General features: G+C 54.1%; 1 protein-coding gene across 1 annotated transcript in view; it reads left to right on the forward strand.

Annotated features, from left to right (window-relative positions):
- The window catches only part of cpz (carboxypeptidase Z), an 86,982-nt gene that overhangs the window by 53,201 nt on the left and 18,280 nt on the right, over positions 1 to 15,501 (forward strand). The window contains exon 5 of the mRNA XM_072495919.1: positions 257 to 453. Coding sequence (XP_072352020.1) covers positions 257 to 453 — 197 coding nt within the window. The remainder of the gene's footprint in view (positions 1 to 256; positions 454 to 15,501) is intronic.

Consider the following 15,501-nt stretch of genomic DNA (forward strand, 5'->3'; position numbering starts at 1 on the left):
TTGTGCTGTGTCAAAAAGGATGTGCTGATCCTGTGAGATAAACTTAACCTGACCCACCTAGTGGAAAGCTGATAGGTTCCATGTTCCAATCAGTCATGCCTTGTGTCCGATACACTAAGTGAAGGCATAAAACAGGAGGTTGGTCCGATCCTGCCAGTTTGCACCAGGTAGGCTAGGTTAAGTGTCTCCTCTGTTGACAAAATAATTATCATACATTATTTATATTATCATTTAATAATGAATCTTTTTTTCTCAGTTGAGCCAGAATTTAAGTATGTTGCAAATATGCATGGCAATGAAGTACTGGGGAGAGAGCTCCTGATTTACCTTGCACAGTATTTGTGTTCTGAATACTTAAATGGAAACAAGAGGATTCAGGCTCTAATCAATAATACCAGAATCCATCTACTTCCTTCTATGAATCCCGATGGCTACGAAATAGCATCTGAAGAGGTAACTTGTTTCTCTTTTTGAGCTCCTAATTGCATAACTACCAGGGGATCTTCCATGACGTTGCTCACAATAAGCTCTTCATTTCATACAAAGCAGAGTATATTGCAGTGTAGAATTTCAATTTTCATGCAGCTTTAAGTTGTTTTTTAAGGCCACAAAATTTAACTCAAGATATACAAATTGTTGGTCTATCAATTTATTTGCGAGCCAATAATTTTACCCTGCTCCTCTCCATTACTTATATTCTCTTAACCTTGACTCTTAACACCACTCCCCTTCCTCACCACCTATGCCTGGCTCATTCTGAATCTACCTACATCCTTAATTCTTCGAACACCATCTCCCACTTTAACAAATTACGATTTTCCGGTCCCCCAGCCTAGTATTTCTCAGTGACTTGCCATTCGCTGGAGCGGAATTTTCTACTCCCTCCGCTTGTCAATGGGATTTCCCATCAAAGCCACCCCACATCGTTGGGAAACCTGCAGACGGAGGTGCACTGCCCGGGGGAACGGAGAATCCCAACGGCCGGAGAATTCCGGCCACAATTTTCTGACCTCAACAAACTCCTCTCTCTTGTGCGTGTATAGTCCCTCTACAATGTCATTCCTTCATCCTTCCTTCCATCATAATGTCAGAATTGGGGATATTCGCTGATGATTGCAGTATTTAGCACCATTCTCTCAGCTCCTAGCCTGCTGGGCCCTGATGCACTTTACCCAGTTTTCATGTTCTTACTTCTACCTGGCTTAAAGTCCTCTAAGCTATAAGCACATCTTTCCAATCTTTATGCCTTGTGCCATTTAACCTTCCCCTGTTTTCTGCTGACGAGCTTTACAGTTTATTCCACTTGTCCTGTGTGTATGTATTATCTTCACAACCTTTTCCTTTTGTTTTCTTCCTTTTTAAATGCTCTTTGTTTAGCTTATCCTCCTGTGTTGGATACACCCAGTGCAGGACCTGTGATCAGTTTATTACAGCAATGTTGCAGGTCTAACTTAACGTAACGTATTTGTAGAACAGAATTAAGAAACATTTTGCAACCACAATGAGCCATTTACATCAATAATTCATATAAATTAGTCCTCACAATGAGATGCAAAACCTCTATTAGGGAAGAGTTTTCAACTTACTTTCTAATACTGTGTGTGGCAATCTATATCTGTATTGTGTTAGAAATGTAGATGCAATCATTTCTACATTTTATTAGATCTACAAACCTCTAAATTCTCAGGGACATAGTGAGGCAAAGCCACCAATATCTGTCCTTAGCAGGGAGGATTTGGGTGTAAAATCCATTTGCACTCGGACACCAATCCTTGTGTCTGTGTTTAAAATTCATGCTGTGAGTAGAGGCAGAGATCTCTTGCATTGCCCTATTTATATATAAATCTGAGCGGAAAGAGCAGCACGGTGGCATAGTGGTTAGCATTGCTGCCTCACGGCGCCGAGGTCCCAGGTTCGATCCCGGCTCTGGATCACTGTCCGTGTGGAGTTTGCACATTCTCCCGGTGTCTGCGTGGGTTTTGCCCCCACAACCCAAAGATGAGCCACGCTAAATTGCCCCTTAATTGGAAAAAATGAATTGGGTAATTTATGTAAAAAAAATAAAAATAAAATAAATCTGAGCGGAAGGAGATGATGTCAACTTCCTAAAATAACATCACTTCTAGCTCCAGTGTCCCAGCCTAATGCAGCTGGTGATCTAAAGGGTTATGATGTGATGCTGGAGGAAGTGGGGCAAAACATTATTTGCTAGAGTAAGTGGCAAAGCAGACATTCTAAAATGACCACTTTTAAGATGTCAGGCTAGATTTTCTGGCGGGTGTCAGAATCCGGACATCAGCATCAAATGTTCTGAGTTCTGAATCCACTCTTATTAGGTGCACCGGTCTGGGAGGCGGGCAGACCTATTGAGTTGGCTGCCTTCCAATTTCCTGTCCTATTAAGAACAGTGGACAGAATCCTTGTGCTGCAGGCCCAATCAGAGGGCCCGCAGCAATGTCAGGCCGACAGACCTATTGAGAGAGGTGGGCAGTGCCAAGGCAGGAAGATGAGCACGAGTGTGTCTCAACAGGGAGGCATCTTCAACTATCTGCGCTGAATTAAAAAATTAAAAGGCCTGGGACGGATTCTCCGTTGGCTGTTGCCGTAATCGCGAAATGCGATTGGGCAGAGAATACATTTCGACACTAAAATCGCGGTGGGTGCCGATTTGCCGCCAAATCGCAATTTTCTGTCACCTCGACAGCGACGTCAATGTGGTCTGAAACGCACGTGCAATAAACACAATCTGCATATCATTAGCGGGCCTGACCAGCTATTCTCCGGGGCCTCCACGATGTCCCGCCTCCGATGGACCAAGTTCCCAATGGCGCGGTTCACTTGTGCTTTAAAAAAATCGTGAAACCGGCATCGTGGCTGCTGAGGGAGAGAGAGGGGTTACAGAAAGTGTCCAACATCGCCATAGTTTGCTGACAATTGTGCCGTTGGTCGGGGGGGGGCTTCTGCCAGGGCCAGAGGGAGTAGCGGGTGGTGGCCAGGAGGTGGGCTGTAGGGCCGGGGTGGATGGGCACAGAACACTATTGCCGCAGCCAGCAGGGCAGCCATGCAGCTGCACACACCGCTAACAGCCCACTGTGAACTGAGGGCCACAGGTCGTATAGGTGATCCCCCAGGCCACCCCTCGAGGTGCCCTCAGGCCATCTGACCCATCAGCTGTATGGGCGTGCTCCAGCACAACCAGTGCCATCTTGTTGGCTGGGATCTTGTTGCGGGGAGTGTAATGTTTATATGCGGCTGCAGCTTGTCAACCTCCCGTGTGTCAATCACAGACCTGGCAATTCCCGCACCGTTTTTCATTGGAATCGATTGTGTTCCACCTGGCGCCGGTGCTAGCCCCTCGACAGTTGCTGAATTGATCCAGGTTCGGCGCCTGTTTTGCTGCCGTGTAAGTCCAGAAAAATTCTGTGTCGGCATCAACACTTAGCCTCAGAAACGGAGAATCCAGCCCCTGAAGTTTGTACAGCTATCATGTTGAAGAGGAACCATTTTGATGGACTATTTATAGACGGGTTGCAGCCTTTTCTCCCTGTGGCCCTGTTCTTAAGGTATGGAGCTCTGATGGTTCCTGAGGCCTGCTGTTGGGAGGCCTCCTCAATGGAGGCAGCATATAGTGGTAAAATACCAGTGCCTGTGCAAAGTGGCCCCTGAATCCGGTCTTAATTGGAATAATTGGCTACCTGCCTCGTTGGAGCAGGCAGCTGACTCAGCTTCCAATACCACCCCTGGGAAAGTCCCAGGGAGCTTTACCCCCTCCCCCCTATTTCCCATTCTTCCTCCTCCATCTCCATGGGACCAGGAAAGTTCATCCCATTATTTTAGGAGCAGAATTTGAACTATGGCACTCCGTTTCTCACCGCAGAACCAGAATGCCACTCTATCTCCCTTGCTCTTTGCTAGTTCCCAAGCGATTACAATTAAGATTTTAAGTGCCAGAAGTCTGCACAGGAGACATGAGCGGTCACATGTGGTGGTCGAAGCTTTTCATTGGTGAAACCAGCTGTCAGCTGACAATGCTGCCAGTACATGCGAGCTATTAAAGAGCCTCCTGGTCAAACATTGAGACTCTGCGTAGGAGGTGATAGAGAGAACATTCTGTGTGATGGCCACAACTATCCTGCCAAACAACATTGCCGTAATGTAAAATCTATTGACAGCACAAATCTGGCCTTGGCTCCAAATCCCACAATACCCTTGGCTTGCTAAAATCCAGAATTAGAATGAATAGAGCGAGCATCCACCTCTGTGTGAAAGAGTTCCACATTTCTACCACCCTTTGTGTGAAGAAATATGTCCTACCTGCTCTTCGAAATGAATGTGCCCTAATTTAAGTTTATGTCTCCTTGTCCTAGGCATCCTTTCAGCAGAAAAAGGTTCTCTCTGTCACCTCCTATCATTGTTTCAGAGCCCTAATGCTCACAATTGCAACTTCCAACTTTCCATGACTTAACTTTTATTAAAAATCAGCTACCTTGTTGTTTAGCCTGACCATACAATGACTTAAAGTTTATGTTTTTGGATCCTGAATTGGATCAATTAATTTTCCCTTCAGTATTCATGTGGGACTATTCTTTGTTTTTAACCTTTGATATCACCGGGACTAAAATATTACATTATGTAATTTTATCCTCTGAGTCCTGGTGAATGATGAATCTAACAAAACGTTCACCCCTCAATATAATTCATAACACTTCAGGCGTTGAGATCCATCGGCAGCAGTTTTTCCACTCACTTAATCTATCAACGTCTATTTGTAGACAAGCAAAGAATGAGTCAACTAGGACTTTGTAGCCTGAACTACTTACTATGCCACCAATCTTTGTGCCGCCAGTGGCAAACTTGGATATATAGCTGTCCTTTCTGTTATCGAAATGATTAATAAATATAATGAACAAATAAAGAAATATAATGAAACTCCAGCACATTAGTCACATGCTTCCAAAATGTATACAAAATCAAGACTGTATTAGCGCGATCCAATCGCCATGCTGTGCTGGAAAAGCGTGCACATAATGGCCGATAAAAGCTGGGAGACCCACTTCCAGGATCTACCTGGCTCGCAATGCCTCGCAAGATCCAACGCGATCTTGTGAGACATTGCGATGCAAGTCCTGGCCATTGTGGGTTGGATCACATTTTGGAGCGAGACAGTTAGTCCCACTCTAATGTGAAGATTCCTGAGGTACCTGAGGCTTTGGGATCTATCTCCTTCATCTCGGAGACCTCAGGCAAGTACCTTTCAGCACTGGCTCCCACAAACGGGGACCAGACGGAACGGCACTCATGGGGGTCCCCCAGATGATCGGAAGCCCCCACCTGCATGCCCTTCGGGCAGCGTGGTGTTGTGGCACTGCTGCTGCCACCTGGGCACCTTGGCAGTGCCAGCCTGAAACTTCCAACTTGCAAGCTGGCAGTGCCAGTTGGCACTGCCAAGGTGCCAAGATGGCATTTTTGTTGTGCAAGTAATGGGGCCAGGATGGCTTGCGTGGGTGTTGGGGAGATGTGGGCGGGCAGGAACCATCCCATAGTGCGTTTGGGCTGAGGGGAGGTAGGGAACGCTGCGGGGCATCAGAGATTGGGACGCCATTTAAAAATGATGTCTCAATCTCTCGCTACACTGGAGAGTTCCAGCGAGCAGAAATCTCCAGTGTACAAAACAGGACAATATATGGCCTCGGCCATGGGTTCCCCGCTGATGCCCCTTATACAACGCTAGTTGCGTTGAAAAGCCATGTGTTTCTTGGCGGGGAACACGTGGCTAAAAGCACTCGCTATGGGACTTTGTCCCTATGGCTCAATCAAGCCTCATATATTTCAAACTATCATATCAAGAACACCAATGTCATAATTATAGTTGTCAAAAATACAGTAAATATGGCTTGCCAGATATCTTTAAATCTAACAAAGCATGTTGACGCTAGGCTGGCTGCAAAACAAGGAAGCGTGTTCCTTGAACTGGTGATTAAATGAAAACGCTTGTTAGAATTGCTAAATTTTCATTTGATATCAAAATACTGGACATCAAAAGGACATTTTCCCGATCATTGTATTTGTGTGTTCTGTATCCTTTGTGATTGCTGAATTTGTTTCTGCTTCATCTTTTTCCACATTAACACAATACCTATTTGAGCCAGTGACAGTTATAGAACATAGAACATTACAGCGCAGTACTGGCCCTTCGGCCCTCGATGTTGCACCGTCCTGTGAAACCACTCTAAAGCCCATCTACACTATTCCCTTATCGTCCATATGTCTATCCAATGACCATTTGAATGCCCTTAGTGTTGGCGAGTCCACTACTGTTGCAGGCAGGGCATTCCACGCCCTTACTACTCTCTGAGTAAAGCACCTACCTCTGACATCTGTCCTATATCTATCTCCCCTCAATTTAAAGCTATGTCCCCTCGTGCTAGACATCATCATCCGAGGAAAAAGGCTCTCACTGTCCACCCTATCTAATCCTCTGATCATCTTGTATGCCTCAATTAAGTCACCTCTTAACCTTCTTCTCTCTAATGAAAACAGCCTCAAGTCCCTCAGCCTTTCCTCATAAGATCTTCCCTCCATACCAGGCAACATTCTGGTAAATCTCCTCTGCACCCTTTCCAATGCTTCCACATCCTTCCTATAATGCGGCGACCAGAATTGCATGCAATACTCCAAATGCGGCCGCACCAGAGTTTTGTACAGCTGCAACATGACCTCAATGCTCCGAAACCCAATCTCTCTACCAATAAAAGCTAACACACCGTACGCCTTCTTAACAACACTATCAACCTGGGTGGCAACTTTCAGGGATCTATGTACATGGACACCGAGATCTCTGTGCTCATCCACACTGCCAAGAATCTTACCATTAGCCCAGTACTCTGTCTTCCTGTTATCCCTTCCAAAATGAATCACCTCACACTTTTCTGCATTAAACTCCATTTGCCACCTCTCAGCCCAGCGCTGCAGCTTATCTATGTCCCTCTGTGACTTGTAACACCCTTCCGCACTGTCCACAACTCCACCGACTTTAGTGTCATCTGCAAATTTACTCACCCATCCTTCTACGCCCTCCTCCAGGTCATTTATAAAAATGACAAACAGCAGTGGCCCCAAAACAGATCCTTGTGGTACACCACTAGTAACTGGACTCCAGTCTGAACATTTCGCATCAACCGCCACCCTTTGTCTTCCAGCCAATTTCTGATCCAAACTGCTAAATCACCCTGAATCCCATGCCTCCGTATTTTCTGCAGTAGCCTACCATGGGGAACCTTATCAAACGCTTTACTGAAATCCATATACACCACATCAACTGCTTTACCCTCATCCACCTGTTTGGTCACCTTCTCAAAGAACTCAATAAGGTTTGTGAGGCACGACCTACCCTTCACAAAACCGTGTTGACTATCTCTAATCAAATTATTCCTTTCCAGATGATTATACATCCTGGGGCGTCATTCTCCGACCCCCCGCCGGGTCGGAGAATGGCCGTTGGCCGCCGTGAATCCCGCCCCCGCCGAAGTCTCCGAAGGGAGAAAAGTCGGCGGGGCGTTAATGGCGCCGCTGCCGCGGAGAATGTCACGGGTCTGCGCAAGGCAGCCGATTTTCGGCCTGCCGATATTCTCCCTTCCGGATGGGCCGAAGTCCCGTCGACGTGATGACCGTTCACGTCGACGTCAATCAAACCTCCTTTTCATCGGCGTGACCCGGTGCTCCAGGCTCACGCCGACCAGCGAGGAGGTGAGTGACGGCCTGGGGGGTTGGCTCTGGGCAGGAAATGGCGTGGCCGCAAACTGATTGCGTGAGGAGAGGTGTGTCTCGGCTTGTGTGTGTGTGCGGCGGGGGGGGGGGGTGGTTAGAGTAGGCTGGGCTCCGGGGGAGTGCCGGGAGGGGGTCCGTGCCGGGGTGGAGGTTGGGGGTTGTGGAGGGGGTCCGTGCCGGGGTGGAGGTTGGGGGGGGGTCCGTGCTGGGGTGGAGGTTGGGGGTTGGGGAGGGGGTCCGTGCCGGGGTGGAGGTTGGGGGGGGGTCCGTGCTGGGGTGGAGGTTGGGGAGGGGGTCCGTGCCGGGGTGGAGGTGGGGGAGGGATCCGTGTCGGGGTGGAGGTTGGGGGGGGTCCGTGCCGGGGTGGAGGTTGGGGAGGGGGTCCGTGCCGGGGTGGAGGTTGGGGGTTGGGGAGGGGGTCCGTGCCGGGGTGGAGGTTGGGGGGGGGGTCCGTGCTGGGGTGGAGGTTGGGGAGGGAGTCCGTGCCGGGGTGGAGGTTGGGGAGGGGGTCCGTGCCGGGGTGGAGGTTGGGGGGGGGTCCGTGCTGGGGTGGAGGTTGGGGAGGGGGTCCGTGCCGGGGTGGAGGTTGGGGAGGGGGTCCGTGCCGGGGTGGAGGTTGGGGGTTGGGGAGGGGGTCCGTGCCGGGGTGGAGGTTGGGGGGGGGTCCGTGCTGGGGTGGAGGTTGGGGAGGGGGTCCGTGCCGGGGTGGAGGTTGGGGAGGGGGTCCGTGGCGGGGTGGAGGTTGTGGGTTGGGGAGGGGGTCCGTGCCGGGGTGGAGGTTGGGGGGGGGGTCCGTGCTGGGGTGGAGGTTGGGGAGGGGGTCCGTGCCGGGGTGGAGGTTGGGGGGGGTCCGTGCTGGGGTGGAGGTTGGGGGTTGGGGTCCGTGCTGGGGTGGAGGTTGGGGGTTGGGGAGGGGGTCCGTGCCGGGGTGGAGGTTGGGGGGGGGTCCGTGCTGGGGTGGAGGTTGGGGGTTGGGGAGGGGGTCCGTGCCGGGGTGGAGGTTGGGGGGGGGGGGGTCCGTGCTGGGGTGGAGGTTGGGGTTTGGGGAGGGGGTCCGTGCCGGGGTGGGTGATGGGAGGGCAAATGAGTTGGTCCACCTGGCCAGGTGCCAGCCTCCAACAGTTGGACCCATGCGGTCCATGCCACCTGGCTGGGGGGAGGAGGGGATATGGGCAATGATGACATGTCGTTGTTCCTCTCCCCCCCACCAGGCCGTCATGTTTTCAGACCATCCAGCGATGTTGGCCGCCGTGGTGGCAGCCGCTCATGTCTATGTTGCCCTGGATGAGGAGGAGGAGGAGGAGGAGGAGGAGCGTGCCAGAGAGGCGGCGCAGGCTGCCGCAGAGGGGCAGGCGGCAGCCGCCCAGGCTGGAGGGACACCTGACCGACAGGACGAGGAGGGGGAGGAGGACGTCGTGGCCCCACGGCAACGGAGGCACCCGAGGGCGCCCCGTGTGTACCGGCCCCGGCAGTCATACCAGGACCTCACGGACCGGGAATGCAGGAGGAGACTCCAGATGAGCCGGGAAACCGTGGCACACATCTGCCACCTGCTGGCACACCTGTCACCGCGTGGCACTGGCGGGGGACACCCTCTCCCCGTGTCCGTCAAGGTTACGGTGGCCCTGAACGTTTATGCAACGGGGTCATTCCAGGCACCGAGTGGGGACCTGTCGGGCATATCGCAGACATCGGTGCATCCGGGCAGTGACAGATGCCCTTTATGCCATGGCGCACCGCTACATCCGCTTCCCCGTGGACCGGGCCAGCCAAGATGCCCGGGCCATGGGCTTCTCTGCCGTTGCCGGGTTCCCCATGGTCCAGGGCGCGATCGATGGGATGCACGTCGCCGTGCGGCCACCTGCAGAGAACAGGGCCGTGTTCACTAATAGGAAGGGGACCTATTCAATGAACGTACAGGTGGTCTGCGACCACCGCATGATGATCCTGCACGTCTGCGCCCGTCTCCCAGGCAGTGTACACGACTCATTCGTGTTGTCGCGGTCATCCATCCCCGGCATGTACGAGGGACGCCATCCCCGGCTGAGGGGCTGGTTGCTGGGCGACAGGGGCTACCCATTGCGATCGTGGCTGATGACGCCTATACGGAGGCCACGCAATGAGGCGGAGAACCGCTACAATGATGCCCATGTAGCGACAAGGGGAGTGATCGAGAGGTGCTTTGGCGTGCTGAAGATGCGTTTCAGGTGCCTGGACCTCTCTGGGGGCGCCTTCCAGTATCGGTCAGATAGGGTCGGCCGCATCATTGTGGTGTGCTGCGTCCTGCACAACATAGCCCAGCAGAGGGGCGATGTGCCGCAGGCAGAGGAGGGCGGAGTGGAGGAGCAGCAGGAAGAGGCCCAGTCCTCCCCAGATGAGGGGGATGGGGGCAATGGTCAGGGCAGACGGGGTAGACACAGGCGGGTGGCTGTCCACCGTTACCGGCTGGCCCAGCGGGCACGGGACAGACAGATAGACGCCCGCTTCACTGACTAGATGGGCGTGGGAATCGGGTAGTATGGCCACAGACCGCACACCATGACAACAGCCGACCACCCACACCCCCACCCATCCACCCACCCAGCACCCTCACCCCCCTCCCCAACCCCACACACCCCACCCGCATGCACGCCACCCCCCCACCCCCAATTGCCGATCCACCGGCGGCACAACGGGCCGGGCTCACACAGTTGCGGGTGGACGCGTGTCTATCGCAGGCCATGGAGGATGATGACAACCCGCCTCCGATGAGCTCCTGGCTCTACATCGTTGGACTATGTCTGACCCATGGCCACAGTACCACCATCCACCCGGACCATCCCTGCATGCGGCTGTGACACTGCAGCGCACGGTCCCATCCTCTGCCCGGGGGATGTTGATGGCGGCCCAGGGGGAAGGGGTCAGACTCACCTGGGGCTGAGGGAAGACCACCCGTCACACACACACTTGCGCTCAACGTACATGACACGCCCGCACACTTTGGACAGAGCACAAAGGCAGCTTCGGTAGGTGTAACATTGACTTTAATAACCAAAGGAGTTCATGCACGTGCCCTAGCCCCTAAAACTCATCTGTGCCCTGCACCCGTGCCAACTTACTCAGTGTCTAATTGTTTGGCCTTACGGGCCCTTTGACTACGTCTACGTGGTTCCCCAGACGGTACAGCAGAACTGGAGGTGGACTCCTGTGATTCCTGCCCTCTGACACCGGATCCCTTTGGCGGCCGTTTCCTGAGGCGTCCTGGCCTAGATGGGCCAGGCTGCGGCCCGGGCGACTGGGATGGCGAGCTGCCAGCCTGTCCTGCCCGTTGCCCACCAGATGCACCTGGGACGGAAGGGGGGGAGTCCGAGGTGTCGCGGTGTACCGGGACCTCCCCTACAGAGGGAGCCGGGACGGACCACACCACCTCCTCCTCCCTCGGGGTGCCCGATGGCCCCCAGGCCTCTACATGGGTGGGGGATGCGAACGGACTGGCCATTCGACGCGCCCCCAACATCTGGCGCTGCCAGTCCTGGAGGCCCGTGCTGGTATCGACAGGGGTCTGCAGGTTTGCAGCCATGGAGCCCAGGGGGTTGTCGAACCCTGTCTGCGACAGTGCGACGCCAGCTCGCACATGGCCACTGGCGCCGATGCCCTCAGCGATGGCCTGCTGAGACTGGGCCATGGCCTGCAGAGACTGGGCCATGGCCTGCTGAGACTGGGCCATGGCCTGCTGAGACTGGGCCATGGCCTGCTGAGACTGGGCTATGGCGTTGAGCGCCTCTGCCATCTGGCGCTGGCACTGGCTCATGGCCTCCTGTGAGAGGGCAGCCATTTCCTGGGCCACAGACGCCGCCTGCACGGAAGGCCCCAGGCCTCGCAAACCGTTCCCCATGTCTGACACCGTCGCACCCATTGCCTCCACCGCGGACGCCACCCGTGCGGTGTCAGCCTGGGTGGCACGCATGACCGGGACCACTCCCAGCTCCTGGACGCGGGTGGACTCCTCCACCTGCGACCGCAGCCGCCGCAAGCCACCCGTCACCCTATTCGCTCGTCTCCGTGTCGGTGGTTGCATCGGATCTATGTGTGGGTGTGGTAACTGCAGGAACCCGGGATCCATCTGGGCGGCAGATGTTCGCTTGGCCTGGGCTGCCCTCCGACCGCCCGGTCCCTCTGCTGCTCCTACCTCCACCTGCTGTACCGGGACGGCTGTGTTGTGCGCACCAGTGAGTGTACCAGACGCCTCATCACTAAAGTGCCCAACCGTGGTGAGTGTTTCTGCGATGGTGGAGGGTGTTGGTGACAGCAGTGGCGTTGTGTCGTGCTCTTCGTCCCACTCTGAGTCCATGGCACTTTGGGGTGGGGGTTCGTCTCCACCCATCCACTCTGAGTCACTGTCCGGTATTTCGTCTTCCCGGGTAGGGGTGTCCTGGGTAGTGCTGTCCCGGGTAGTGCTGTCCCTGGTAGTTCTGTCCCGGGTAGTGCTGTCCCGGGTAGGGGTGTCCTGGGTAGTGGTGTCCCGGGTAGGGGTGTCCTGGATAGTGGTGTCCTGGGTAGTGGTGTCCTGGCTCGGATGTGACGGGGGCCTGTGGCTGCCCCCCTCATCGCTGGGTGGTCGCTCCCGCACGTGACGGGGGTGTCGTCTCCCTGTTGCTCCAGGTCTCTCCGTCTCCCGTCGTGTGCGAGGGGCATCCTGCGGGCGTCGCATGCTGGAGGGTGCGGGTCTCTCCGTCTCCCGTGGTCTCCGAGGGGCATCCTGCGGGCGTCGCATGCTGGAGGGTGCGGGTCTCTCCGTCTCCGAGGAGCATCCTGCGGGCGTCGCATGCTGGAGGGTGCGGGTCTCTCCGTCTCCCGTGGTCTCCGAGGGGCATCCTGCGGGCGTCGCATGCTGGAGGGTGCGGGTCTCTCCATCTCCTATGGTCTCCGAGGGGCATCCTGCGGGCGTCGCATGCTGGAGGGTGCGGGTCTCTCCGTCTCCCATGGTCTCCGAGGGGCATCCTGCGGGCGTCGCATGCTGGAGGGTGCGGGTCTCTCCGTCTCCTGTGGTCTCCGAGGGGCATCCTGCGGGCGGTCTGCATCTGCGGGGATGGGTGCCTGGACGTTTGGTCCTGCGATACACAATGAAGCATGCATGGTTAGACATCAGGCAGTGATCAGGTGATACGGGGGAGGGGGATATAGGGGAGGGGGGATATGGGGACGGGCTGTTGGTGGCTCACTTGCTCGTGGGGCCCCGACCTCTGCATCAGCAACCTCCCGGTCGTCAGGTCCGCCAGCCAGTTCCAGGGCCCTTTCCTCGTGTACGGTCAGTGGCCTCTCATCAGCGGGCCCTCCTCCAGTCCTCACATGCTCCCTATTGTTGTGTGCGCGCTTCTCCTGTGGGGGGGGGGGGGTTGGTGGCAGGGGTAAAAGGCAACAGTGTTAGGCAGGTATATGAATGCACGCCATCGGTTGCGCGTGCATTGCAGAGGTTAAGGTTAGGGCTGGATTCACTTGGGGATATGGGGGATATGGGGGAGGGGGGATATGGGGGAGGGGGGGATATGGGGGAGGGGGGATATGGGGGAGGGGGGATATGGGGGATATGGGGGAGGGGGGATATGGGGGAGGGGGGATATGGGGGAGGGGGGATATGGGGGATATGGGGAGGGGGGGATATGGGGGATATGGGGGAGGCTCACCCTGCCTGCTCTGACGAGGTCGTTCACCTTGTGGCACTGGGTGCCTGTCCGTGGTGTTAGGGCCACAGCGGTGAGGGCCTCTGCCACCTCCCTCCACAGACGCCGGCTGTGGCGTGGGGCAACTCTGCGGCCGTGCCCGGGATACAGGGCGTCCCTCCTCTGCTCCACCGCATCCAGGAGCGCCTCCACATCGCGTGACTCGAACCTCGGGGCTGAGCGACGGCCAGCCATCAAGTCGGGTGTTGCGGTCGGGTGTTCCGGTCGGGTGGGGGGGAGCAGCGCGGCCTTATGAGCCGTCACGCCGTGCAGCGCGTATGACGCTGCACGGCGTGAACCACTGCGCAAGCGCGGATCCCGTTACGTCGCTGCTAGCCCATTTCGGGCCGCAGACTATCGGCCCATTTTTATGACGTGACGCAAGTGGGATTTGCGCCGTTTTTTGTGCCGATCGGCGGAGTTTCCGCCGATAACGGAGAATTTCGCCCCCTATCTCTTATAAACCTTTCCAAGATTTTGCCCACAACAGAAGTAAGGCTCACTGGTCTATAGTTACCGGGGTTGTCTCTACTCCCCTTCTTGAACAAGGGGACAACATTTGCTATCCTCCAGTCTTCTGGCACTATTCCTGTAGACAAAGATGACTTAAAGATCAAAGACAAAGGCTCAGCAATCTCCTCCCTAGCTTCCCAGAGAATCCTAGGATAAATCCCATCCGGCCCAGGGGACTTATCTATTTTCACACTTTCCAGAATTGCTAACACCTCCTCCTTATGAACCTCAAGCCCTTCTAGTCTAGTAGCCTGAATCTCAGTATTCTCCTCGACAACATTGTCTTTTTCCTGTGTGAATACTGACGAAAAATATTCATTTAGCACCTCTCCTATCTCCTGACTCAAAGCACAACTTCCCACTACTGTCCTTGACTGGAGCTACTCTTACCCTAGTCATTCATTTATTCCTGACATATCTATAAAAAGCTTTAGGGTTATCCTTGATCCTACCTGCCAAAGACTTCTCATGTCCCCTCCTGGCTCTTCTTAGCTCTTTCTTTAGGTCCTTCCTAGCTAACTTGTAACTCTTGAGCGCCCTAACTGAACCTTCATGTCTCATCTTTACATAAGCCTCCTTCTTCCTCTTGACAAGTGTTTCGACTGCTTTAGTAAACCACGGTTCCCTTGCTCGACCACTTCCTCCCTGTCTGACAGGTACATACCTATCAAGGACACGCAGTAGCTGTTCCTTGAACATGCTCCACATTTCCATTGTGCCCATCCCCTGCAGTTTTCCTCTCCATCCGATGCATCCTAAGTCTTGCCTCATTGCATCATAATTGCCTTTCCTCCAGATATAACTCTTGCCCTGCGGTATATACCTATCCCTTTCCATCACTAAAGTAAACGTACCAAATTGTGGTCACTATCACCAAAGTGCTCACCTACCTGCAAATCTAACACCTGTCCTGGTTCATTACCCAGTACCAAATCCAATATGGCCTCGCCTCTCGTTGGCCTATCTACATACTGTGTCAGGAAACCCTCCTGCACACATTGGACAAAAACAGACCCATCTAAAGTACTCGAACTATAGCGTTTCCAGTCAATATTTGGAAAGTTAAAGTCCCCCTTAACAACTACCCTGTTTCTTTCGCTCCTATCCAGAATCATCTTTGCAATCCTTTCCTCTACATCTCTGGAACTTTTCGGAGGCCTATAGAAAACTCTCAACAGGGTGACCTCTCCTTTCCTGTTTCTAACCTCAGCCCATACTACCTCAGTAGACGATTCCTCACCAAACGTCCTTTCTGCCACCGTAATACTGTCCTTGACTAACAATGCCACCCCTCCCCCTCTTTTACCACCTTCCCTGAGCTTACTGAAATATCTTGTTTGATACTCTGCCTATGCAGAATACAAAGGTGCACATTCCAGTCTGCAAATTACTCCAGCTAAAGTAATTGCAAATCATACATTCATGCAAGAGCAGTCTAGTAAATGAAACAACCAAGGTTTACGGGGAAACAGATCTGACCACAAGTAACTGCTCTGAAATGCCTGATAAGGAAAATGGCGTT

This window comes from Scyliorhinus torazame, chromosome 3 (genome assembly GCF_047496885.1).
Source record: "Scyliorhinus torazame isolate Kashiwa2021f chromosome 3, sScyTor2.1, whole genome shotgun sequence".
In the NCBI taxonomy this organism is placed as follows: domain Eukaryota; kingdom Metazoa; phylum Chordata; class Chondrichthyes; order Carcharhiniformes; family Scyliorhinidae; genus Scyliorhinus; species Scyliorhinus torazame.